This window comes from Bos javanicus, chromosome 23 (genome assembly GCF_032452875.1).
Source record: "Bos javanicus breed banteng chromosome 23, ARS-OSU_banteng_1.0, whole genome shotgun sequence".
Classification (NCBI taxonomy): Eukaryota; Metazoa; Chordata; class Mammalia; order Artiodactyla; family Bovidae; genus Bos; species Bos javanicus.
Window position 1 is genome coordinate 23,073,453 of NC_083890.1, and position 27,055 is coordinate 23,100,507.

The 27,055-nt window shown below is 38.1% G+C and overlaps 1 protein-coding gene across 1 annotated transcript in view; it reads left to right on the forward strand.

Annotated features, from left to right (window-relative positions):
• TFAP2D (transcription factor AP-2 delta) overlaps positions 1 to 27,055 on the forward strand; it is a 59,925-nt gene that overhangs the window by 31,405 nt on the left and 1,465 nt on the right. Inside the window, exons 6-7 of the mRNA XM_061398397.1 lie at positions 1,649 to 1,790; positions 6,313 to 6,426. Of these exons, the coding sequence (XP_061254381.1) occupies positions 1,649 to 1,790; positions 6,313 to 6,426 (256 nt within the window). The remainder of the gene's footprint in view (positions 1 to 1,648; positions 1,791 to 6,312; positions 6,427 to 27,055) is intronic.

A 27,055-nucleotide genomic window follows, 5' to 3' on the forward strand; every position in this document is an offset into this window, starting at 1 on the left:
CTAAGGGATGTTTCATTGAAATTAGTTAGCCTATTATGTGTATTTATCTATAAACTTTTCCTCCTCTGTAGTAATATTAATCATTTTTATTTCTCTCTGGTATTGATTTATTGACTATTCTTTATTCTATGAATATAAAACAGAATCAAATACATTGCTTTGGCCAATCACCAAACAAGTGACATGAGGTTTGACACATCAAACCTGACTATTTTTTAATTTCTTCATGGCAAACTTTGATTGACTGTTTGGTCACCTTTCCATGAGTACCACCTTCTCCTCCTCTGAAAATCTTTTCTAATAGTCACTTGATACTTGTAATACAATATGATAACATTCATTATATACAATATTAGTATAATGTTAATAATGAACATGTACAGATTATAGATAATGCTTACATAGATGCAGTATAATTTATGAAGTGCTACTAAGGTGTTTTCTGGGTTTATTGTTGCTGTGACTACTATCATTGATATGATTGTCATCTTCCCAGAAACAGGGACAATCTTTGGTGTCCTTTTATCCCCCTTTACTCCTACCTAGCATTGCACCTTGAGCAAAATAGGTGCTTAGTACATATGTAGCAAGACCTTGCTTTTTTTAAGTTTTAATGGTCAAGTAAGAATTGGTTTGATTGAGTTTTTAAAATACTGTTGTTTTCCAAACTGACATCCGTGGCCAAATCTGACTTTGCCGATAAGTCATTTTACCCTTTGTCTTAAAAGTTTGCTCAGGGTTTAGATTATATGAAAGAACAAACATTATTAATCATTATTCTATACTTTAAAATATTATTATTTTTAATAATGTACTGAAGAAGCACTGTACATAGTGCTAAAAGGTACTGAGGCTCACCATACAGCCTGACGCTGCTAGTACTATAATTATGCAGTATGCTTTCTTTAGCAACATAATGTTATGAAATTGACATAATTCGATTATTTGCCTTTCCAAAGTGTTCCAACTTCTTTGAAAAATTATGTGGACCATTTGTCAATGTTTTGATAGGTCTCATGGAAAAGGCAGTGAAGTGAAAGTGAAAGTTGTTCAATCGTGTCTCTTTGCGACCCCATGGAATTCCATGGAATTCTCCAGGCCAGAATACTGGAGTGGGTAGCCTTTCCCTTCTCCAGGGGATCTTCCCAACCCAGGGAGCAAACCCAGGTCCTCCACATTGCAGGCGGATTCTTTACCAGCTGAGCCACAAGGAAGCTATTATGGAAGCCACAAGGGAAGATATCATGGAAAAAATATGTGAATATTTCAGTTACATTGAGAATAAGTTATAGGTCGAGCAGCAACAAAATGACATGCCCATAGAGCTTTTTGCCCAGGGCATTAAGATGTAGGATCTCTGATGTCCGTTTGGTCTAATGGTCAGAGCCTTGTGGGGAGTCAGAACTGCTTGACGGTGGTTCCGGTTTTCTTCCTACAATTTTCAACATACCCCTGCCAGGTAAGTAACTTCTGTTTCTTCACTGTCCCCACCCCCCTCAAAGCTCCTTTCCTCTTGGATTGTTTACAATGAATGGGAAAAATGATCCATTTGACCCACAGCCAGAAATGAGACTTGAGGAAAGAGAAGGTGTTCCTCTTGTTGAGTGTGGACATCAGTGAGAAACTGACTTTTACTGTCTGCCAACAGGGGAGGCGTTACACTTGGCTCGAGATTTTGGCTACACTTGTGAAACAGAGTTTCCAGCCAAAGCAGTAGGAGAACATCTTGCCAGACAACATATGGAACAGAAAGAACAGACAGCAAGAAAAAAGATGATCCTAGCCACCAAGTAAGCAGAATGGGGAAGCCTCTGTGTGCCTTCATCCTGTTTTTTCATTTTCTTTGAATGAGGGAAAACAGTCTAGAAAACACCCATTCTCCAAAACAAGAGGATCTCCCACACCAGCAACTAGATGTATTAAACAAGGACCTCCTCAACATGGTACCCGTAGCAAGATTTGCCAATTGTATTAGTGATGGAGCTACCATTGACCCTGATGAAAGTTCTTAGAAAACCTCTTCAGAATAACAGGAACTCTTAGGAGAAAAATGTGTTTAGAAGATGTAAGTTCTAGGCAGATATGCCAGTTAGTTGGTATTAAACATGTAATTTGGTCTAAGCCACTCACTGTGCCATAGTAAATGGGGATAAAGATCTGAGACACTAGAAGTGTTCAGGGAGTGTGACAAAAATTGAGGACCCAGATACATGAGAGGTAACAGGGAGACCTCTAGGATCCAGGATTGGCGTCAGTGCCCTCATTTTTTTCCTGTATGTGATTAAGCAAATGATCCGTGTACTGTCCCAGCTTTCATGTGATATTGTCAAAAAGAAAAGGATAGAATCTATGTGAACTTCTGCAAATTGTAAAAAGCTCAATTAAAATATGAATTAAGATAATGAGAGAAATGATGCAGAAAGGAAGAAGCTTGCATAAGATGATTCCATATTCCCTCAAACTTGAAAACTTTTTGATAATTAAAGGAAGAACTACCATTTATTGTGTGAAAACCCAGTAGAAGTACTGCTTAAGTACTTAAGTACTGCTCAAGTCACATTCAGATTTTTAGACCAAAATCTTTCAAGTGGTAGCTAATTCTTGCTCTCTTCTCTTTACTAAAATAAGTTATTGCTAAATATAGACCCTTAATAGTCTTGTTTAATTTCCTAACTCTATGTTCAGATTTTAGAACTAATAGTTCCAGCTGATTAACTTATCATTTATAAATTAGTTTCTTTTTTTTAATTATTTTATTTTATAACTTTACAGTATTGTATTGGTTTTGCCATATATCAATATGAATCCGCCACAGGTACACACGTTTTCCCCATCCTGAACCCTCCTCCCTCCTCCTTCCCCGTAACATCCCTCTGGGTCGTCCCAGTGTAAGCCAGAAAGAAAAACACCAATACAGTATACTAACACATATATATGGAATTTAGAAAGATGGTATAAATTAGTTTCTTATTTGGGGGAAACTTCTAAAGAGAAAGTATATGGTAGATAGCGTTGGAAACATTGTTTCAAAAAATGACCTTATGATGTGTTGGCTAAAATGTAAATGGTCTCAAAATGCATAAAACAAAAACTAAATATTCCTCCTTCTACCCCATCCAATGAAAGATAGGTCTTTTTTAAAATTTAAGGTTTTATATGGGATACCCAACAGGCTTGCCCAAGAAATGCAAACCCCTCATTTGGTGTTTGTGCTGCTCATGGCTGTCACTGCTTGGGTTTCAGATGTATTTACTCATTGCTTTTCTGAGAGTACTAGGTAGCTCTCTCATCTTGCCCCCAGAGAGAAGGGAAACATAAGGTAGGGCAAAAGAAAAGACAAAACAAGGAGATAAAGGGGAAAGGAATAGCAGAAAGAGAATGAAGACCAAGAGTTAGAGAAAGAACGTTGTGAGGGAGGTAGCATTTGGACTTAAAATTTTGAGATGAGCTTTGTGGCGGGGAAGTTCCTGAATACTTGTTAGTGAAAAGACCTAAACCTCGATTTTTTTGTGCTGTTATCTCCCTGGGCGTCTTCACTTCTGCCTTGTTTCTACTCTTTCCCTCTTCTAACAGTTTTGGACTCAGAGGGGACTTTATCCACCATATTTCAGGTTTTCCAGAAGGAACTGAATGTTGCTACAAAAACCCTGAATGAACTTTGTGGCCAACCCAGCACATGTCATTTGTTCATTTCTATTCTTAATATAATCTCAGGAGACTCTAACAATTTGTTACAGATTAAGAGAAACATATAGTGCTACAAGTTAGGTCCCATCTTCTAGGTGTTCCCAAAGCATTGTAACTGGCAGGATTTTACAGATTTCCCAATATGTACAGCCATGTGATAACCTCTGAATGATACTATTATCGCCCAATACTAATTACCCAAAGTAAAACACCTTCATATTTTATACCTCAAAATCACTTGATTGTGGTTTTACCATGCATATTCCAAGAATTTCACTCCCTGATCCAGAGAAATCCTTCTTGTCCTCCTTCCTCCAGAAATGTCTTTATAAGTGTCCACTCCTACCATCCACAGCAGCGCTACCATTCCAAACACAAGTTCCATTTTCTTAAGAATTCCCATCACTCTGAGTGTTTGGAAGCCAGTGCATTCAAATGGATGCTGAGATTTTGTTTTCATAGAAGTAAACATTAGAAGAAGTTAGGAGAAGTAAGGGAAGCATCAGTATTTTCATATTTGTCAAAGTTATACAGAAACATCTGTCTTAGAGTAGTGGATTCAATAAGGAGTAGTATTTCCCTGTTACCTGGGATCTAAGTAGTATATATTATTTTAGGTGATATTTTGAACTTTGATTTCAAAAAATATTTCAAGAACATGTAATTCTTTTTGATCCCTCTGCCCAAGCAAGAATTGAATTCACTAATTAAAATTACCTTATTTTATACAAGAGTAGATAGGCTATAAATATCTAAAAATTAAGAGACAGACAAAATAATTTGTCTTTGTGGTTTTATATATCCATTCCATCTTTTTTTAGACCATATGAAGGATTGAAGAACCAGAGACTATGCAGTCATAGCTAATGTACTAAATACAAGTAGTCATTAATATAAGTAGATGAAGTAAGGAGAGTTTTGGAATTAATGCCTTTCTGTAACATATTAGTGCATCCAACATGTGTTCTGAGTAGTTTCTAATTTTTCCAGCAGTAAAGCACTGGCTGTTTTCAAATAAAATGTTCAAAGTTGAAATGAAGTAGTCTATATGGATATTCATTACATTCTGATTAGTTCACCTTTGTTCACAAGACTGTGACAACTGTATCCAAAATATATACAAAATTCAAAATTCTTTAGATGAGAGACCTAATTACTGATCTGCCTTGGCACATTGGGCTGCATATTTTTTTTAACCTCTATGAATAACAGATTCTGTTCTATTTAATTATATTGCCAAATATACAATTGTACGAAGGGCTTGTTAAATGCCATTAGCCTCCTAACTCCTCATAGTTCCCAGGGCTTTGTTGATTAACGAAATATTTTGATTAATTAGACAATTATTTAAAGAGAGGAATAGAAATGAGTTAGACAGTTTTGGGAATCGAAAAATGTACCCGACAAAATATTTATTTGATTTTTGAAAAACATGAGTAAACCTCTTCATTGAATTTAGAATTCAGTATGATTAACACTAATCTGTGTTAGGGTAAAGCTAGGGAGTTTTAATTGATAGCGTAACATTGATGGTCAAAGGAAAAACAGAACTTTAAATTCAGACATCAGCTAAAAAGTTATGTCCTTAAGGACAATGACGTAAGTGATAAAGTTAGAATTTATGATTCACCAAAGATCATCTTGTGCATTACATAATTCATAATGTGACATTTTGCTTAAAAAATAAGAACATTTCTTACTGTAGCTTCATAAATAACAATCTAAATAAGAATGAAATCAAGCATAAAAATAATAACTCAGTAACTGTCATAATAAGATATAATAATTGCCTAAAGGAAATCTACAAAGTTGTCATCTGTTTTTAAGTCTGGAGGCTCTCCTAAGTCAGTGAGTTAAGAAGAAGAATCAAACATCAAGGTTGAAATTCTGAAACTTCTCCGGATACAGCTTCATGTGTGATGTACTTGAATTGCTTAGCATAAGCTAAATTTTTCCATACTTGCTTTTTCCTCATTTCTTCCTCAGCTTTAACTTTATTGTAACTGATTCTATTGTTTAAACAGTATGGCAGTTGATTTGCCAACTTATAAATTAGTTTATTCAATTATCAAAAATATTCAAATATCCTAATACAAGAACTAAAGCAATGTTTTAACCTCCATTTAAATTTTTTAATATATTTAAATAATCATCTTATAGTATTTGAGACATAGTTGCCATTGTGAACCTCATCTGTATGTTTTTTTATGTTTCTTTTTAATAAGAGAATAATTGCTTTACAATATTATGTTATTTTCTGCCAAACATTAAGATGAATCAGCCATATGCATGCATATGTCCCCTCCCTGTTGAACCTCCCCTCACCTCCCACCCCATCCCACCCCTCTAGGTTGTTACAGAGTGCTGGGTTTGAACTCCCTGCATCATTATAGCAAATTCCAACTGGCTGTTTTTTTAATATATGTTAATGGATATGTTTCAGTGTTATTCTGTCAATTCGTCCTTCCTCACCTGTGTGTTGTAGATGGAACTTCAGAGGTTGTTTTGTGAAATTTTATCAAGCCTTCTTTTAAAAGAGAAAACAAACTTTTGAAAAGATATCATGCAATGAAATTAAAACCCTGTTTAAAGAGTTCAACCTTAATTTTGAGTCTTTCATTTTAGACAAATTTGTAAAGAATTTCAAGACCTCTTGAGCCAAGATAGATCACCGCTGGGATCCTCCAGACCCACTCCAATTCTAGACCTTGACATTCAGAGACACTTAACACATTTCAGGTAAGACTGGTTTTCCAATTTGGTTGGATTCCCCTTTTAAAAAAAACTTTTTCTTTGTATTGGGGGATAGCTGATTAATAATGTTGGGATAGTTTCAGGTGCACAGTGAAGGGACTCAGCCATGCGTATACACGTATCTATTCTCCCCTAAATCCCCTCTCATCCAAGCTGCCACATAACACTGAGCAGAGTTCCATGTGCTATATACAGCAGGTCCTTGTTAGTTATCCATTTTAAATATAGCAGTGTGTACATGTCCATCCCCAATTCCCTAACTATCCCTTTCCCCCATTCTCCCCTCTGTTGACTCTCTTTTCCATTGTTAAAACAGTCTTTACTAACTTAGGCATGTTTGTAGTCCTGCCACAGTTCCATTTAGAGATAACATATATATTTGTATGATGTTGCCTGAATTTTTTGAAATTCCAAGCATCTGAGATCAAATTGTAAAGATAAATAAAGCATAAAGCACTTTGGATCAGAAAATTTATATTTTTGTGTGATTTCCAAGAGTTTGTGACTTTGAGAGTGAGCGCTGTTATTTCAGACAATAACACTTTCAGATTAGGATACTGAAATCCTTTAAGCAGTTCTTTATCTTGATTAAATAAATTGTTGAATGGACAGATGAAATTAGTAGGCTATCATAGACTGATTTTTCCAGGACTATGTTAATTATTTCTCTGCAGTTAGAAATTGTACACCTCAGTTAATGGTTCTTAAGTTAGACCACAAAAACATATTTTAAAGAACCTGGATACTTGTAAAGAACCCAGGATTATTGAAAGCATATCTTTAATTTTCTGAGATACTTTGGAAGAGAATAGACTGTTTTTCCTGATTAATTTATACCCTGAATGCAATGTGAAAAAGATTGTGATAATTTTTCAGGTGACTTCCAATTGTAAAACTCTAGAATTCTAATGCCAACATGGTATTTCTCACCAATTAAAATATTTATCCTCTTTTTTTATTACTATCATTTAGTTTTTTAAAAAAGCAACGCTAAGGAAAGACTAACATAAATTAAACTTTAAAAAGTTTTTGATACCTCTCGATGACTATAATGCCTTTGAAGAGGATATTACATTATATAAAGTAGTGGGTATTTAATAAATTGGAATTTTATATGCAATTTCAGTTCAGTTCAGTTCAGTCGCTCAGTCGTGTCCAACTCTTTGCGACCTCATGAATTGCAGCACACCAGGCCTCCCTGTCCATCACCAACTCCCAGAGTTCACCCAAACTCATGTCGATTGAGTCGGTGATGCCATCCAGCCATCTCATACTCTGTCATCCCCTTCTCCTCCTGCCCCCAGTCCATCCCAGCATCAGAGTCTTTTCCAATGAGTCAACTCTTCGCATGAGGTGACCAAAGTATTAGAGTTTCAGCTTTAGCATCAGTCCTTCCAAAGAACACCCGGGACTGATCTCCTTTAGAATGGACTGGTTGGATCTCCTTGCAGTCCAAGGGACTCTCAAGAGTCTTCTCCAACACCACAGTTCAAAAGCATCAATTCTTTGGCACTCAGCTTTCTTCACAGTCCAACTTTCACATCCATACATGACCACTGGAAAAACCATAGCAATTTAGAGATTGTCAAAAAAGAATATATTTTTCATGCATCACAATGCTCCTCAAGATGTAACAGACACATCTCTGAAAATTAAACTTAGAATTTATCTTCTAAAAATGAATCAAATATAGTATATGTTCCCAGGACTTTTCTCCTACCATTCAATTGTATTAGTGAAGGTGAATGTGCTAAAATTGGAGAAAGTATAGTACCCAGAGGTAAGAGCAAAAGGTTTGGGAGTCAAGAGAACTTGTCTTCAAATCCAGACCCCTAGTACATTTGATCTGGGTTATCTAGGGCAATGTATGTATTCTTCTCAAGCTTATCTTTCTCTAGCTTTAGATGGAATAAGAACCCTGCCATTATATAGTGGCAGTGGGCTAAAGTGAGAAAATGAGCATAGAGTAAGCATTTGATAAATAATACACTGTTTACTGCACCACTGATCCAAGTTTAAAGGTTTCTACTATCATATCTGTACAAATATTTTCCATATTTTTATTTATGTACATACTAAAAAGATAATTTCAACAGAAGTTCAATTAAAAACTTAATAATTTTTATACAAGTTTAATTCTGGATTTAAGGAAGTTTGTTGAGTTACGAATTTACTCTAAGAAGGAATTCACTGTTCAAATACAGAGAACTGGGGCTCTCTGTCATGTGTACTAGGTCATTTCCAACCACAGATGTTGCAGCTTTTTTGGACAGTGGTCTGTCCTTTACCAGGCTCAAAAAAGACTACATATCAATGTGTAAATTGACTATCAGCAACCATTTGTTTGTTTAGCATAGGCACAATCCGCTGATTTGTTAATAATTTTTAGTCACTGGCAGCTTAATGTCTCAGGACTCTTTAGAGAAAATGTTCATTGCTACACTTGGGCTGAATGTTTTCTAGTGTGTTTTATATGCTATTTGGTTCCTACCCATGCAGAATATGATAACAATCTAGTCTAGAATTACCCAGAGAAACTAATCTGATGTTTCCCGAAGAAGAGCTAAATGTATGGTAAATTACCCCCTCCTTATTCTCAGTTTAAAGAAAAAAGGGAGAGATTACATTTTGGGTGTAAAACTCTCGAGAGGATGTATGGCTGCAGATTCTCAATCACAGCAATTTGAAATGTATAACCATGTCTTAAAACATTCAACATTACCTGGTATATCTACTTATAAAAGTATCACGTATAAAATTTTGGTGTTGTTATTTATATGCTGAGGAGTTTGCCATCAGAAAGTTTTAACTCTCATTTACTATACGTTTTTAATGTTTGTCAGATTTTTTCATTTATTTTGCTTTAACTACATCCCAGATTATTTATTTAGATGAAATCTTCTGGATTTCATAATGGCAGATAGTATGACACTAGATATCACTTAACCAAAATTTACCCTATAGCAAATTTCCTAAATTATATCATTTTAAAAAATGTGGTTAAAAAAAAAAAAACACGCAACACAAAATTTACCATCTTAATGATTTCTAATACAGTAGTATTCAGTATAGTCACATTTTTAGGCAAACAATCTCCAAGACTTTTTCATTTTGCAAATCTGAAACCCTATAATCATTAAACAACAAATTTCCCCTTCCTCCCAACCCCTGACAACCACCATTCTACTTTCTGTCTCTATGAATTTGACTAAATACTTTGTATAAGTAAATTGATAAGTATTTGTCTTTTTGTGACTGGCTTATTCCACTTTGCATAATATCCTCAAGGTTCATGTATGTTGTAGCACATGTTAAATTTCCTTCCCTTTAAGACTAAGTGGTATTCTTCTGTATGCATAAACCACATTTTGTTTATCCATTCATCCATTAGTGGATACTTGGGTTTCTTCCACTTATTGGCTATTGTGAATAGTGCTACTCTGAACATACATGTGCAAATATGTCCTGGAGAGCCTGCTTTCAATTTTTTTTATATATATGTCCAGTAGTAAAGTCACTATGTCATGTGGTTTTCTATTTTTAATTTTTGAGAAAATGTCATATTGTTTTCTAATGTGGGTGTACCGTTTTACATTCCCACCCAGAGTGCACAGGGCCCCCACTTGTTATTCACCATCGTGGTTTGATTTGGGGGGTGGGTGGTAGTTACCCTAGTGAGTGTGAAGTGATATTTCATTGAAGTTTCGATTTGTATTTCCTTAATGATTATGATGTTAATCATCTTTTAATATGCTTGTTGGCTATTTCTGTGATATCTTTGGAAAGATATTTATTTACATCCTTTGCCATTTGTAAACATGATTGCTTTGTGTTGTTCAGTTGTCGTTCTTTATGAATCTGTATATAAACCCCGTATTAGACATATGATTTGTATTTTCTCCCACTTTATAGGTTGCCTCTTTATTCTGTGGTATTCTTTGATGTACAGAAGTTTTTGATGTAGTTCAATTTGCCTATTTTTACTTTCATTGCCTGTGATTTTGGTGTCATTTCCAGGGAATCCTTGCCATTTGCAGTGTCATGAAGCTTTCCCCCTAGTAGGTTTTCTTCTAAGAGTTTTATAGTTTTAGGCCTTATGTTTAGGTCTTTGATCCATTTTGAATTAATTTTTGTATACAGTATGTGTCCAACTTCACTTTTTTGCATGTGTTAAAGAATTTTCTTTTAAACAAAGGGTTTAAACATGATTGACATTTCCAATTAAAATCCAAACTTAAGTTTCCTGCTGTAAACTGAATTTAAATGTGTATTTTTTGGTTTTTACTATGCATTTATTAAAAGTAGCCTCAATAAAATATCTTAATAGGACTGTAAAGTCCAGCTTGTTGCCTGACCTTGGAAAAAGACTCTACACTTTAAAAATGTAGCTCTTAAATGTGGCTTCATAGTGGAATTTCTCTTGAAGCTTTTTAAAAATCTTGAAACCTGATGTACATTCTTAAAGATCTGATTTAATAGGTCAGGTCTCAGATTGGAGTCAGGCATCTGTATAATTTGCAAAATCTGAAGTTGATTTTCATAGTTAGACAGCTTGAAAGAGCCACAGTCCTAGGATATTCCTAGGCTATTAGCTTTTTTTCCCTTAAAAGAAAAAATAATTCTAATTCATTTTTAAAGTGACTGAGAATTATGTAAAGTTCTATCTTGTACACTAGTGAATTAAATGAATTCTACATCTATTATCTTACTGATAATCTGGGTAGCAATGTGTTAGTGTGGAGGGTATCTATTTCATAATTTCCTGGTAGTGGTAACTTTAATTTTGACAGAAGCATCAGCTCAAGAGAAAAATGACTTAGAAAGAAAGTATATTACATCTGACATTGAAAGCAGTCCATTGGGAGAGACTGATTTCCACTGTTTTTGCTGAGTGCCAGCTGGGAAAGAAGTAAGGAGACAGTGTAATTAGACAGGCATAGAGACAACTCTGGTAGCATCAAGTTGTGCTACACTGTTTTATTTGATCAAAATCTCCTTCCCAATGTGAACTTCTTGAATTACACCTTCCAGGGTGGCTGCTTTGATATCTGGAGAACTCTGGCTTACTTTCAACAGATTGAATATGTCCAGGTAGAGCTAGGAAATGAACTGGCCTTGTGAAGCCCAAATAACTACTTCCAGTTTTCTGTGGTAGCTGACATATCAGGGTGCTCTGGGAAACTGTGGGCAGAGCAGTGACCCTTCTGCTGATTGACTCACAGCCTGGGATGCTGCTTGTTTCTATCAAAATGACAGGAGGCAGGTTTATTCGTTATTTGTAGTTTACTGAGTGCCATCCAAAGTGTATATTGCTTTAGAGAACATAGCAGACACCACAACACCTACGGGAAAGGGGAAGACAGTTGATAAAAATCTACAGACACCCCTACAGACACCATTCAGACAGAAATCAAAACTCTGATTTTCTGAAATGATAGGGATTCCCTTCTTGGAGAGCTCAAGAAATTAATAACTTTGCCCTTCTTTGTTCTTATGTTCTCATAATATCCTTGAATCTGAGGTCAAGTGAAAGCGCAGCAAACATAAAGGGAGGAAGTTAGACTGTTTCTAATGGGATTCTCCAGGGAAGAATACTGGAGTGGGTTTGCCATTTCCTTCTCCAGGGGATCTTCCCGACCCAGGGATCGAACCTGGGTCTCCCACATTGCTGGCAGACTCTTTACTGACTGAGCCACCAGGAAAGCCCTTTCTAATACTTAGTTTAGAGAAAACAGCCTATCAGAAAAATAAGGACGTTTTCTTTCTCAACACCCACCTTGGGAGTCTATTTTATTTTTTCTTGTATTTTTCCATGCTAATGGCAGGCGGTACAAAGACGGCTAAAGAATTGTCCCATCTTTAAGAACTTCTAATATGGAAGACAATTACATACAAAGATTTAAAATACAAGAGAGAGGGAGCTTATAATAGAGGGTTAAGCAGAGTGCAGGTAGTTACCGGGGATAATTCGGAAAGGATGTCTTCTTTTTTTTTTTTTTTACTGTAAATACTTTTATAGTTGAAGTGCAGTTGAGTTACAATCATGTTAGTTTCAGGAGTACAGCACAGTGATTCAGTTATACATACATATATGTCCTTTTTCAGATTCTTTTCCCTTATAAGTTATTACAAAATATTGAGAATAGTTCGCTGTGCTATACAGCAGGTACTTGAAGGATTTCCTCTTTAGATCCACAGTACTTAGCACTGGTAAATGAATGACTGTGTGTGCATGCTCTGTTGTGTCCAAATCTTTTATGACCCTATGGACTGTAGCCCGCCAGGCTCCTCTGTCCATGGGATTCTCCAGGCAAGAATACTGGAGTGGGTTGCCATTTCTTTCTCTAGGGGATCTTCCCGACTCAGGGATTGAACCCGTGTCTCCTGCATTGCAGGCAAATTCTTTACTGCTTGAGCCACTGGGGAAGCTCCTAGCACTAGTATGTGCCCAATAAATATTTTACTAAATGTAGATTATGATACTAACTCTGTTAGGTCTTGTATGTATTCTCCCTTGTTTCCTTCCCAGGGCCATAGTATTTTAATTGAACCATGGGCTGGGGAAGTGAAATGATCAATGTACTTAAATTCTTCTGTTTGAGTCATAAAGTGTACTGACATCACATCTTCTTAGAAATAGACTCTCCTACAAATTCCGTAACACTTGGAAATAAGAAATGCCTAGGCTTCCTAGATATCTGTGTTTGCTGGTGATTAAATTTTCATCATTGATTCTCAGTGTTGGAAGGCCCCTCAAGTTGCCCACTCTCCTTCAACATTTGGATCGTCCCTCCAACATCCCTGTCAAGTTGTCACCCATTCCAGGCTGAACACCTTCCCATGATAGGCGGCTCTTTTCTTGCCTCGGCATCCCTTCTAGCTCTGACAGCTCTATTAGAAATGCCTTCCTTCCACTGAGGCAACATCTGTCTTCCTAACATTCCACTCCTTGGGGGCCCTACAGAGTCAGTTTAATCCTGTTTCCCTTCCAGTTTCTAAAGGCAGCTCTCATGTCTTTCTGAGTTTTCTCTTTCTGGGCTATTCATCTTCCTTTTCTTTGTGTTCCACACATAACATGCACTCCAGTCAACTTGACTAGTGTTTTCTGAGTGCTCTGGCTTGGCGACACGTGGAAGATAGGATATGTGTCTCTACTAAATGTGAGCATGTTTAGTCTTCCTCTCCAAGGAGCCTAAGATGTATACTGTTTTTGTTGTTTGCTTTTATTTTTTAAATTTTCTCGGGATGGAAAAATGGTGAGGAAGGTAATCAGGAGGGGCTATTTTATTAATCTTGTGAAAGCATTGTTATTGGCAGAAGAGAAGTAATTTCAATTTAAATTTCAATTAAATCTCCAACCTCCAATCCCCAAAGAAAAACATCATAAAATAAATTACATGACTAGGCTTGTATTTAAGAAATAGAATCCTTAGGCCTCCTTGAGGATGTTTTGCCAGTTCAAGGCGACTTCAAAGACCATTTTATTTAAGAATATCGGAAATAATAGGCCTGAATTGTGAAGGAAAAAAAATCGTATGCTTTGCCAACTTAAACTCCTTTTTATAAGGTTGAAATTAAACTTTAAAACTTAAACTCAAAAAATGTACTTACATTCACAACTGCAAAGAAAAACATAACGTGTAAGTGGTCAAGTCTTATTCACTATTTAAGTTAAAAAGTATAGTCTGTATTTACATAAGAGAAAAAAACCCATTTCCCTTGAAGGAAAACTTTCAATAGAAAGAAATATAGACTAAAAAATAAAACAGACAACTGTTTTCCTTAGCAGACAAGTGAAACCACGATGCCTTTCTTGTGTGAATCTACATTAAATTACTTACCTTCATTTAATGTTAAGCAGGAAATTAAAGTGTAAATCAGTTGCCAACATTTATTATACTTCATAAGGTGGCAGTGATTTAGTCACTCAGTCATGTCCAACTCCTGCGACCCCTGCCGGGCTCCTCTGTCCATGAGAATTCCCAAGCAATCACACTAGAGTGGGTTGCCATTTCCTCCTCCAAGGGACCTTCCTGACCCAAGGATCGAACCAGGTCTCCTTCACTGCAGGCAGACTCTTTACTGACTAAGCCACCAGGGAAGCACCACTTCCCAACATGCATGGCCCCAAACCAAATGCTGCAAGAGATTCGAACATTCAAACATCTATTGCAGGTCATTTGATAATGTTTTTGGGGAGTTTTAGGTTCAGCATATAGGAGACTAGTGTTGTGATAGTTTCAGGTGAACAGCAATGAACATACTATACATGTATCCATTTTCCCCCTAAATTCCCCTCCCATCCAGACCACTGGCATTTTTTAAATAATGTCCCTGGGTGATTTTTGCATGTATCCAGGGTTGAGAACCAGCACCCAAAGGAACCACAGAACCTTTTCTGAATGCTGACAGGCCTTGCTAATGAGTGGACTATAAGGATTCCTCACTACCAGAGAATCATACACCTTAATTATGCACCTCAATCAACCTCCATTTTAAAAGCCCTTGGGCCTATGGGATAATATACTTTATGTAGACAATAAGCACAATCAGCCAGTTTCCTTTTTCTCTGCTTCCTCTGCTGGTTAGGCTACAAAGGATAGATGTCATCAATCAGCTCTGGGTGCAAAGGCCCCAGCTGTTTTTCTCAGGCTGAGGTCTCTCTCCATGACCTATATTCAGGAGACATGAAGCATCTTCCCCTCATGGTTCTGAAAAGAACTAAGGTTTTGCAGAGAAGCCCCACAATCCTTTGCTGGTGTTCTCCAGTGGCTATTTCCCAGCCTCCTGCCCTCATGGCTTTTCTCACGAGTGGAAGGAGGCATTTTTCCAGCTGCCACCTAAAACTGTAGTGAGGAGTACAGACTGAGCCTCAGGCTACAGTTGGACCCAAACCTGCAGTCACTGAATAATCCAGGAGAGAAGGAAAAGAAGACTTATCTTCCCTTTAAATCTTGCTACCTGCATGCCTCCCGGAGGCCAGAAAGCACAACTGAGGTTGGTGACAGTGGCATCCCTATGCTATGCAGGACATCAAAGATGCATGAGAGCAAGCACACACTGGCGTGATGCAACATAACAAAATAATAGGAGCAGCCCAAACTAGTTCAACCTTTACAGACACCAAAACTTTTCCAGATAGGAAGTTAAAATTTGATAAAATAAAATCAGGTTTTGCTGTAATTATCTAAATGATAATTTTCTTTCTTTCTTTTTGTCTTTTTGTTTTTTGTTTGGCCGTGTGGTTTATGGGATCTTAGTTCCCCGACCAGGGATCAAACCTATGCCCCCTGCAGGAGAAGCACAGAGCCCTAACCCCTGGGCCACCAGGGAAGTCCCAGGATATTTCCCTTGAATTTCAGTCTTCTAGTTTGCAGCATAATAGTATCTACTACGCCCAGCTTTTTGTTTCCCAAAAGAAAGCCAAAAAAATCTGTCCTTGGTTGTTGGACACAACTGAGTGAGGCAGTCTTCAGTGGCACATAGTAATGAGACTTTCATTTTCCTTCTAATCCTGTTAAATTAGTGTTTGCTCGTTGTTGTTATTGTTCAGTTGTTGAGTCTTGTCTGACTCTTTGTGACCCAATGGACTGCAGCACCCCAGGCTCCTCTATCCTGCACTATCTTGCAGAGTTTGCTTAAATTCATGTCCATTGAGTCGATGATGCTATTTAACCATCTCATCCTCTGCCACTCCCTTCTCCTTTTGCCTTCAATCTTTCCCAGTGTCAGGGTCCTTTCCAGTGGGTCGGCTCTCCACATCAGGTGGCCACAGTACTAGAGCTACAGCTACAGCATCAGTCCTTCCAATGAATATTCAGGGTTGAGTTCCTTTAGGACTGACAGCTTTGATCTCCTTGCCTTCCAAGGGACTCTCAAGAGTTTTCCCCAGCACCACAGTTTGAAAGCATCAATTCTTCAGCGCTCAGCCTTCTTTATGGTCCAGCTATCACATTGTACACGATTACTGGAAGAACTATAGCTTTGACTATATGGACCTTTGTCAGCAAAATGATGTCTCTGCTTTTTAATATGCTATCTAGGTTTGTCATAACTTTCCTTCCAAGGAAAGTAAGTAACAAATGTCCTTTCCTTCCAAGCGTCTTTTAATTTCATAGCTGCAGTCACTGTGCATAGTGATCTTGGAGCCCAAGAAAATAAAATCTCTCACTGCTTCCACTTTTCCCCCTTCTATTTGCTATGAAGTGATGGGACCAAATGCCATGATTTAGTTTTTTAATGTTGAGTTTTAAGCCAGCTTTTTCACTCTCCTCTTTTACTTTCATCAAGAAGCTCTTTAGTTCCTCTTCACTTTCTGCCATTAGAGAATGTTTACTTAGTAGGTAGAAAGGATATGTTGGACCTCAGGCCCAACTTTTTTTAAAATTCAAGTACAGTTGACTTACAGTACTATGTTAGTTTCAGTATATATCAGTATATAGTATATAGCACAGTGATTCAGTATGTTTAGACTTCTTAAAATGTTATTATAAGATAATGACTATATAATTCCCTGTGCTATACAGTGTATCCTTATTGCTTATCTATTATACATAATAACTGGATCTCTTAATCCTCTAACCCTAACTTGCCCCTCTCCCCTTCCTTCTGCCCTCTGGTAAGTACTAGTTTGTTTTCTGTATCTGTGAGTCTGTTTTTGTATTGTTATAGTCATTTATCTGTGTTATTTTTTAGACTCCACATATAAGTCATTTCATACAGTATTTGTCTTTGTCTTTTTCTGACTTATTTCACTAAGCATGATATTCACTGGGTTCATTCACATTGCTTAAAATGGCAGACCTTAGTTTTTCCTGCAGTGGCTATACCACATCTTTGCAAATTCATCTGTTGATGGACAGTTGGGTTGCTTCCATATGTTGGCAATTGTAAATAATGATGCTGTGAACTTTGGCATACATGTATCTTTTTGTATTAGTGCTTTCATTTTTTTCTGGATATATACCCAAGAGTGGAATTGCTGGATATCATATCATAGCTCTATTTTTAGTTTTTTGAGAAACCTCCATACTGTTTTCTACCAAGCTATGTTCCTATCAACAGTGTATAAGGTTTTCCTTTTCTCCACATCGTTACCAACATTTGTTACTTGCAAATGATAGCAATTTGTTGATACTTTTGTTGATAGCAATTCTGAAAAGTGTGAGGTAATGTCTCATTGTTGTTTTGATTTGCATTTCTCTAATATTAGTGGTGTTGATCCGTCTTTTCGTGTGCCAGGCCCAACTCTTGCCAAGATAGGAAGAATTCAGGGGAAGATTCCATAGAAATTTGCTTTAGGCCATGCTTTAGAAAATTACCTTAGTAGCTTAATTTAAATTAGTTTAGACAAATCAATTAAAGTAATGATAAAGCATTTCTGAAGGACAATTAGGGCAATATGGAAAAAGCTTTGTAACATGTGTCTAGCGGACAGCAAGGCTGTTGAAATGTAAACTATATTTACTTGTTCCTCTGGTAGATGTTATTCAGATCCTATATTAACCTATATTCCAAGTAAGCACTGAAGCTTTGGAGATTTTAAAGATAAATACGTAAGGATGTAGCCACAAGCAAAAAATATTCATTTAGCCAGAGATCACAGGGAGTTTGTGAAATTTCTATTATATAGAAGTTTCCTGATAATTCCTCATGATTAATGTCAAGTAGTTTATAAACATAAATACTGCTGGAGTTAAAAATGGGTTGTTAATAACGTCTTCTTAGAAAATTGCACAGGGAGAATGAATAAAGAATAACAATTTATTCTTTTTCAAGCAACAATCTCTTCTCTACTATCCTCTATGACCGCTTTCATTTTTCCTCAATTTCTTCTTTTTTTAAAAAATATTTATTTCTTTATTTGGCTGTGCTGGGTCTTAGTTGCAGCATGCAAAGTCTTAGTTGAGACATGTGGAATCTAGTTCCTTGACCAGGGATCGAATCCAGACCCCCTGCATTGGGAACTCGAAGTCTTAGCCACTGGACCACCAGGGAGTTCCTCAATTTTTTCATTTTTAATCTCACTAACAGAGAGTACAGTTTTAACTGTTGCAATATATTTCCCTTTAAAAAGTTAAAATCTATCTCTGTAGTATGTGTTCAGGTCAATAAAAATAGTATAAGTCAATTGTGTGTACATGTGTGCATACACTAACACAGAGTCTCCCTAGAAAAGGTGGTTTTACCATTTGGTGTCTGTCCCATTGCTGAGATGTGAACGGACATACTTTAACACTAGGGGCAATGTCAAAAGTAGGGTTTCACCTCTGGATCCAGCAAACTGTTACTTAACTTCCTAAACTGAGCCAATTAGAAGATGGTTTATGTGGCAGAAAGATGCTCTGCTGCTGCTGCTGCTAAGTCGCGTCAGTTGTGTCTGACTCTGTGCGACCCCATAGATGGCAGCCCACCAGGCTCCCCACTCCCTGGGATTCTCCAGGCAAGAACACTGGAGTGGGTTGCCATTTCCTTCTCCAATGAATGAAAATGGAAAGTGAAAGTGAAGTCACTCAGTCGTGTCTGACTCTTAGCGGCCCCATGGACTGTAGCCTACTAGGCTCCTCCGTCCATGGGATTTCCGAGGCAAGAGTACTGGAGTGGGGTGCCATCGCCTTCTCCGAGAAAGATGCTGTAGAGGATGTCGATTAAGAGGTCTAGTAAAATAGGGGTTTTTAAAACCATGAGTAAAATTAAGAAGATGACTGTTAAATATGAGTTACATTTTCTGGAACATTGGGTGCTGTAAACTACAACAGTCTGGGTTTTCTCAGCAGGTAGTTGTCAAAACCTGTCTGCTCCTCAGTGTGAAATTAGTCGTGGGAAAATTAAATCAATGAGCTGGAATCTACTAAGAAAACAGTTCAAGGTGAATGTAGTTATAAGCCTGACTAGCTAGCATCCAAACTTCACATTTTGACCCTCGTTTTTTGGTTTGACTTACTGTTTGGTGAGCCTTTTCCCTGAAAATTGCTCGAGTCAGCTATCTCCTTTTCTCAATATACTGCAAGGGGATGTTTTCCTTAATCTCTCCTAAATTTCACATCATTGATTTAGCCCACCAACTAAGCTTTTTACCACATAAAGGTATTTCAGAACTTTGGTTCTGTTATCCAATGCAGCAATTTTCCTCTCTATTCTAATGCCAGCCATTAAGTTACAAATCCATGATGCTGTCAATCACGTTGTCAATTAAGATGTGGAGCAGAGTAGGATTAATGAGAGTCTTGCGGCATTCCACTGGAAACTGAGGAACGTTTAGCTTTTGCTAACTCAATTATTATTACTGAACCCATGCAGCACTGTAGTGATCACTTATATTTAAAAAAAAATATTAGCCCCTTAGATGTATTCATTACATGAACAAATTGCAATAATTCCATTTAATGGAAAACCTACCAGCAGTAAAAAGAAATCGTCTATTGATAAACACCACAATCTGGGTGAATCCCAAAATTATTAGGCAAAGGGAAAAGAGCCAGTGATAAAAGCCTGTAGACGTCATGATCCAATTTATATGACATTCAGGGGGAAAGTAAAAACTATATAGATAGAAATTAGAACACTGATTCCCAGGATCTTGGGATGAAGAAAGTGTCATTGACCAAAACGAATTACAAGAAAATGTTTTGGGTAATGGTAGTCATGACACAACTTTGTAAGTCTGTCGAAATTCAACAAACTACATCCCTAAAAAGGATTAGTATTACTGTATGTAAATTCAAACTAGGTATACATGATTTTTTAAAATATCTCATTATAAGAAATTTACTATGGGACTAATTAAATGTAATTTAATAACCTAGAATTTCTAAAATCTGTCTCTTTCCCCCCCTGCTTTGATTATTAAGGTATTTGTTGTTCAGTCGCTCAGTGGTGTCTGACTCTGCAACCCCATGGACTGCAGCACGCCAGGCCTCCCTGTCCTTCACTGTCTTCTGAAGTTTGCTCACACTCATGTGATGCCATCCAACCATCTCATCCTCTGTCGTCCCCTTCTCCTCCTGTCCTCAATCCTTCCCAGGATCAGGGTCTTTTCTAATGAGTTGGCTCTTCATATCAGGTGGCCAGTGTATTGGAGTATTCTATTTCACTACTTCTGTTCCATCTTCTATAATTTTTCAAAGATTACTCAGCCACTCGAATGTCTCAGAAACAAACACTTATGTTTTATCTTTAAATAGGAGTTTCCTATACTTAAAAAAAAAAAAGTTGCAGTTCCACTAATACCCTTGCCAGTTTTAAAGCTTAACCTCTTTGAAAAGAAAGCAAAGTATCTTAATTACCTCTTAATCCTTCACTTGCTAACATAGTACTCCCTCACCTAAGCCTGTCTCTGTATTGTTCTTCTTCCTCATTCTTGAAACAGAAATTCAAACTACAGGTCTTAGACTTCCTTGGTGGTCCAGTGATTATGAATTCACCTTCCATGCAGGGGACACAGGTCCCCTGGTCGGGGAACTTAAATACCACATACCTCAGGGCAACTAAGCCTGTGTGCCTGCAATGGAGGCCCAGCACATCCCCAAAAAATTAAATTCTACAGGCTGGGGTAACAGAGACTCCTGGACGAAACCAAGAAACTTTAGTCTTTGTTAACTCAATTATTCCATACATGGGGGTCCTGCCTCCTCTCCCTCAAGACTCTGCCTCCTGGAAGTGACAAATACCCAAATGGTGGCAATCAGACAATGTCAAGTAGAGTGTGTAAGTGAAAGTGAAGTCGCTCAGTCGTGTCCCACTCTTTGCGACCCCATGGACTGTAGCCTACCAGGCTCCTCCCTCCATGGGATTCTCCAGGCAAGAGTACTGGAGTGGGTTGCCATTTCTTTCTCCAGGGGATCTTCCTGACCCAGGGATCGAACCTGGGTCCCCATATTCCAGGCAGACGCTTTAACCTCTGAGCCAAGTAGAGCGCAGGTTGACAATATTAGTGCCCCGCTCAGTCCTGTTTGTTTTGGTTGTTGTTGGCTGGTGGTTTGGTTCTATTTTGGTTTTTTTTGAAGGCTAGACTCTAACATTTGATTACCAGTTTACAGTAAGAATTCAAGCCACAGATTGTTGGAGATACATTTAACATCTTATTTGCCACTTACATTAAAATCTATGTTAATATAGATTTTATATTCATATACTAAATCTTATATTAATTTTTTTTCTCACTACAAGCTCTTTAGTAACAAGTTGAATAAAAAAGGAAGAGAGAGAGAGGTGTAAAAATACTTTTCCTGAAGGCCCCAGGAAGGGGAGGCACTGTCAGAACTCACTTGGCCAGGGCAGGCAACCCAGCCAGAGGCAGAAGGGAGACCAGGGCCCGGCCTGGGAGCAGCCCGCGGCCCAGGGTGCTGAGAGCAGGAAGGCTCAGGCCTCAAGCAGGGGCCATGCAAACGCCAAGGCCCTGCAGGGAGTGATGGGTTGACGGCTGCCTGGAGGAAGCCACGAGCACCATCTTCCCCTGCATTGGGTAGACACACGTGTACGCATGAGAGCTGGTATCTGTTCACAGCTTACGTACACAGAGCAGAAAGAGGGGGTTCCAGAGTTGAGGAATAGCTTTGAGAAGTCTCTAGAAGCCTGAGGGCAAGGGCAGAACCTGGAGGCTGCTGTTCCCCTCGGAGCCTCAGGAGCCCAGGCCCTCCTGCCGGCACTGGAGGACCTCCATGACTGCCTTTTCAGGCATGGTCAAAGTTGAAACTTGGATGATCACTTATGCTGTAACTGATATGGCTCCATATAGCTTCCTCTTTGATGATGAGATCTTGCCCTCACTTATTTTCTTTTCATTGTGTTCTCTGGGCTCTAGTTTTATATTTTGGGGTGGGGGTGGGGTGGGGAATGTTACTCCTTTCTCTTCAGAATTCAAGTTTTCTCATCACTTTGGCAAGTTTCTGTCCTTTGGTAGAAGCACATCCTTTTCAATGTCTTAATCAGGGGACCAGCAAACTGACTCCTTTTTTCAATATTATCCAAGGAGCTTTGAAGGGTGTGTGGTTTTTAGATTGGCTGGAAAAAAAAAAAAAAGGGAGGATAAGCAAACACAAGTGGGAATGACCACTATAGGTTTAAGGATAGAGAAGAGATAAGCCTTTAAAAAATAAAATAATAGGACATATGATTATAAAGAGTGAAGAAAGGAGAGCAGTAAAATGCAAACACATTAAGAAAGCTGATATAACCTTTGTATTGTCTGCCAGGGTTGAGCAAAATGTGTTAAATGTGGCATGTGCTAGAAACATCTAGCACAATGTTGGTTGTCTTTCTCACTTGTCTACTTGAAGGCAAACTTTTAGATGAATATGAATTTATAAAGACTTTTATATTTTGATAACCTACTTCAAGCCATCATGGCTGCTACTTAGCCCAGGTAATATTTACTTGTGAAATGCTCTCTGGTATTAATTTGATAAAATAGATGCAAATGCCAAATATAACTTAAGCATTAAATCTATGGCTAAAAAATATTTTCTAAGGGCAAAAAAATGGCCTTATCAAAGATTTTGAAGATTTGACTATGGTGTGTTACCTTACACATGACTTTATTTTCTGTCTAGGACTGAAAATCAGCCTCATCTTTCCATTTTTCTCATGTTTTTCTGTAGACTCTACATTATTCCTTTTCTCCTTTTTGCGTGTCACTGTAAATGAGAGATATACCTATTTTTCTAAAATGGTTGGGGCCAAAAGAAAAACATGGATGTCCCCAGAAATTGTTTTAATCATCCTCTGATTTTACACTTTGTTCTGTGATTCTCATACAGTATCAGATTACTTTAATTATTTAGGTTCATAAACCTCACTGAACACTGCTAGAACAGAGCTATACTTTGCATTTAGCATTATCCTATGCAATGTTCCATGCATATTTTTTGATGTGCAGGTAGTGTGAAATCAAGGAAATTAACATTTACATTATATTTTTTGTTTTGAAGATAACACCTCAGATCCTTCCTTTTCTTACATCGAATATTTCCGAGTTTTAGACTTCTCTGTTGAGCTAAGTGGTTTTTCAATGTCCATAACCTTCTGTCATGTCCTTGGTTTTAAGAAGTGCACCATAAGCATTATTCCAGTGAACTGCAGCTTAGAGCTGGAAAGAAACTTGCAGATGTTTTCATCAGACCATCTTACAAGGCTCTTTGTAACTTCCCACAAATTACACAGTGCCTAAGGTCAAAGGCAATGTGAAGACTCTGTGCAAAGAGTTCTCAACCCAGGGCACATGGGACAATGCAGCTTACAAAAGACCAGGTACAGATTTTAGAAGCAAGAAAGACCATCAGCCAAGGAGGGATGCCAACCTGAGAATCTTTCATTATGGCAACCACTCTTGTCAATATGGAGAAGTAGAGCATTTATATAAACCCATCTACTTTGTACTTGGCCTTAAAAAAGTTTTTTTTAATATTTATTTTTATCTATGTATTTGGCTGCACCAGGTCTTAGTTGCGGTGTGCAGGGTCTTCGAGCTTCACTGCTGTACGTGGGATCTTTAGTTGAGGCATGTGAACGCTTAGTTGTAGCATGTGTGACCTAGTTCCCTGACCAGGGATCAAACCCAGGCCCTCTGCATTGGGAGCAGAGTTTTAGCCACTGGACTACCAGGAAAGTTCCTGTAGTTGGCCTTTTAGAATCCTAGCTTTATTTTTTTTTTAATATTTATTTATTTTTTATTTTTAAAATTAAAAAAAATTTCAGGTATACACGTGCTCCCCATCCTGAACCCTCCTCCCTCCCCCTCCCCATACCATCCCCCTGGGCCGTCCCAGCGCACCAGCCCCAAGCATCCAGCATCGTGCACTGAACCTGGACTGGCATCTCGTTTCATACATGACATTTCACATGTTTCAATGCCATTCTTCCTAGCTTTAAACAGGAAAATGAGTAAGAATGATCTTTCATGCTACGAGCCGGCCCATAGAACAAAGCTCAGTTAGAGAAGTTGAGCAAAAACAGCCAATAGACTGATTTCTCAAAATGAAGTCATAAACACACCCACAGCCTGAGAGGAATGTAAATAAGCACAGAGTCAATACAGAATTTCTCAGGCAAATTATTTAATATGTCTGAGTATCTGTTTCTTCATCTGTAAAATGGACATAATAATACTTCTTAGAGTTGTTGCCCAGATTATATCAGAGGTGCAGAAGAAAGCACTCAGAACACAGCCTGGCATATGGTCAGAACTCAGATATTGGCTACTAACCTTAATATTTACCCAAGTGGAACTAAATTCTGTAATTTCTGAAAGAGGAGTCAAAACTGAGAGGACATGGCAATAGAGAGGAAAATAAATTCGTCTAATGGGCTTCCCTGGTAGCTCAAATGGTAAAGAATCTGCCTGCAGTGCAGAAGACCCTGGTTTGATCCCTGGGTCAGGAAGATCCCCTGCAGTAGGAAATGGCAACCCACTCCAGTATTCTTGCCTGGAGAATTCCATGGACAGAGCAGCCTGGTGGGCTACAGTTCATGGGGTCACAATGGGTCAGACACCGCACAGGACTAAGTGACTTTCACTTTCACTTTCAATGGTACAAGGAGCCCTGAACAGGAATAAAGCATGAGAAAAGAGGTATCCCGTTAGCATGTATAACATCCTATGGAAAAAACTGAACGAACTTTTTGGTCAACCAAATAGTTTGAGCTCAGGGCCAAGCATCTAGACATTAATAGATGGCCTCATTTGTTCTTTATGCGGTTGCCGCCATGATTAATTCTTCTACCACTTTAATCAACTCCATTTATGTTCTGTCTTCCTGGTAAGTTCTAAAACATTTGGATTCCCCTCTAACTGTTATCATTGTAGAAATGGAGCCGAAGTCAGTTTTCCTGTTCAGCAATGTGAGATATGTATATGTATATGCTTCAACAATGGTGATGCCTTACTCATAAAAGGCAAACTTTGGTATATATAGTTACCCAAGCATTAACCAGTCTTGTTTTCTAAATAATTGGTGACTGAGGTCTGGTTTTTTTTCTTTTTAATGTATGTTAGTTGTGACTTAGGCATAGGGTAGGCTTTGTAAAATGCCAGCATGAAAGATAGTAGCAACCTGTAAAATATAATGGACATGCAGAAAAATTCACCCTCACCATGAACATCCCACAGCCAACAATTTCTACCATTTGCTGAAACACTTCCTAATAGTCTGGCATCCTCCAGACTCCTTTGTGTGTATTAATATAAGCAATAACTCCATGTGCTCGATCTTACTATTATCACCATTGAGGCATATCAGTAGCTGCCTTGATCCTAAATTCATCATTTGCAATATTTTAAGAGCTTGTCATTTTTGTCCCTTAAGATTACATACCTAAAGAAGGATAACTAGCAAACTAACATATTGTGAAGGATAGTACTATCTGATTTTAAAATTGCTAATGTCACAGTGGGCTTCCCTGGTAGCTCAGCTGGTAAAGAATCCGCCTGCAATGCAGGAGACCTGGGTTCAATCCCTCGGTTGGGAAGTTCCTCTGGAGGAGGGCATGGCAACCCACTCCAGTATTTTTGCCTGGAGAATCCCCACAGACAGAGGAGCGTGGAGGGCTACAGTCCATGGGGTCACAAAGAGGTGGACACAACTGAGCGACTAAGTACAACGTCACAATAACTATAACAACTAGGGCTTGTAAGTAGTTAATGACTTCATTTATCAAATGTACCATTTATCAGCCATGTTATTTATAGATAAACGGATATAATAACATGTGCAAGATGTACATCAAACATGTTTTTCTATATTTTATAAGATATGAGTAATGGGGAGCAACCTGACAATGTCACTTCAGGAACAACAGACACAAGTGAATAATCTGGGTGGGTTCTGTTTGCAGAAAGAATGAATCTACGCTTAGGTGTTTGTTCAACTAGAGAGGATGTTTGTTACGGTTGGATGGGCTACCAATGCTGAGGTTGCCACAGCCCTCCCTACATGACTCATTAGTTATGGTTATTAGTGAATTAATTACCTGCTGAAACCCCAGAAAAGAGATAGGAGACAGGAGATGAGTAGATTCCTGCCATCTTCTTCTGTTCATATCTGCACAGCTGCATGGCTATTTTGAGAGAAAGTAGAGGGCAGTACCTTTCATTTTAAGCAGATGGGAATTGCAAACATCACTTCTTTTGGTCTGTTGTGGAAAGGTTAGTCCTGGGTCCAACTTACCTGCAAGGGAAGCTTGGGAATGTGGCCTCCAGCAGGATGCCTTATGCTCAGATAAAACTTCATAACTTTGAAGAAAAGAAAAATGAAGTTAGAGGAACAGCTAACCGTCAGGCACACTCAGCCACTTTTGGTCTCTTATTGTGTGATCTCTGCTTATGTAAGTGTATGTGCCATTCTTAAAAGCAATGATTCTCACAATAGAAAGTTGTATTTACTGGCTTTCTTAAGGGTATAGAGACGCAGAGTCAAGGCATGTGTCAAACACTTGGAATTGCTAATAATTAGTGCCTACCAAGTCTATCAGGGTTTCCCTGGTGGCTCAGTGGTAAAGAACCCACCAGTGCAGGGGGTACAGTTTCAATTCTGGGTCAGGAAGACCCCCTGGAGAAGGAAATGGCAACCCACTCCAGTGTTCTTGCCTGGGAAATTCCATGGACTAAGGAAGCTGGCGG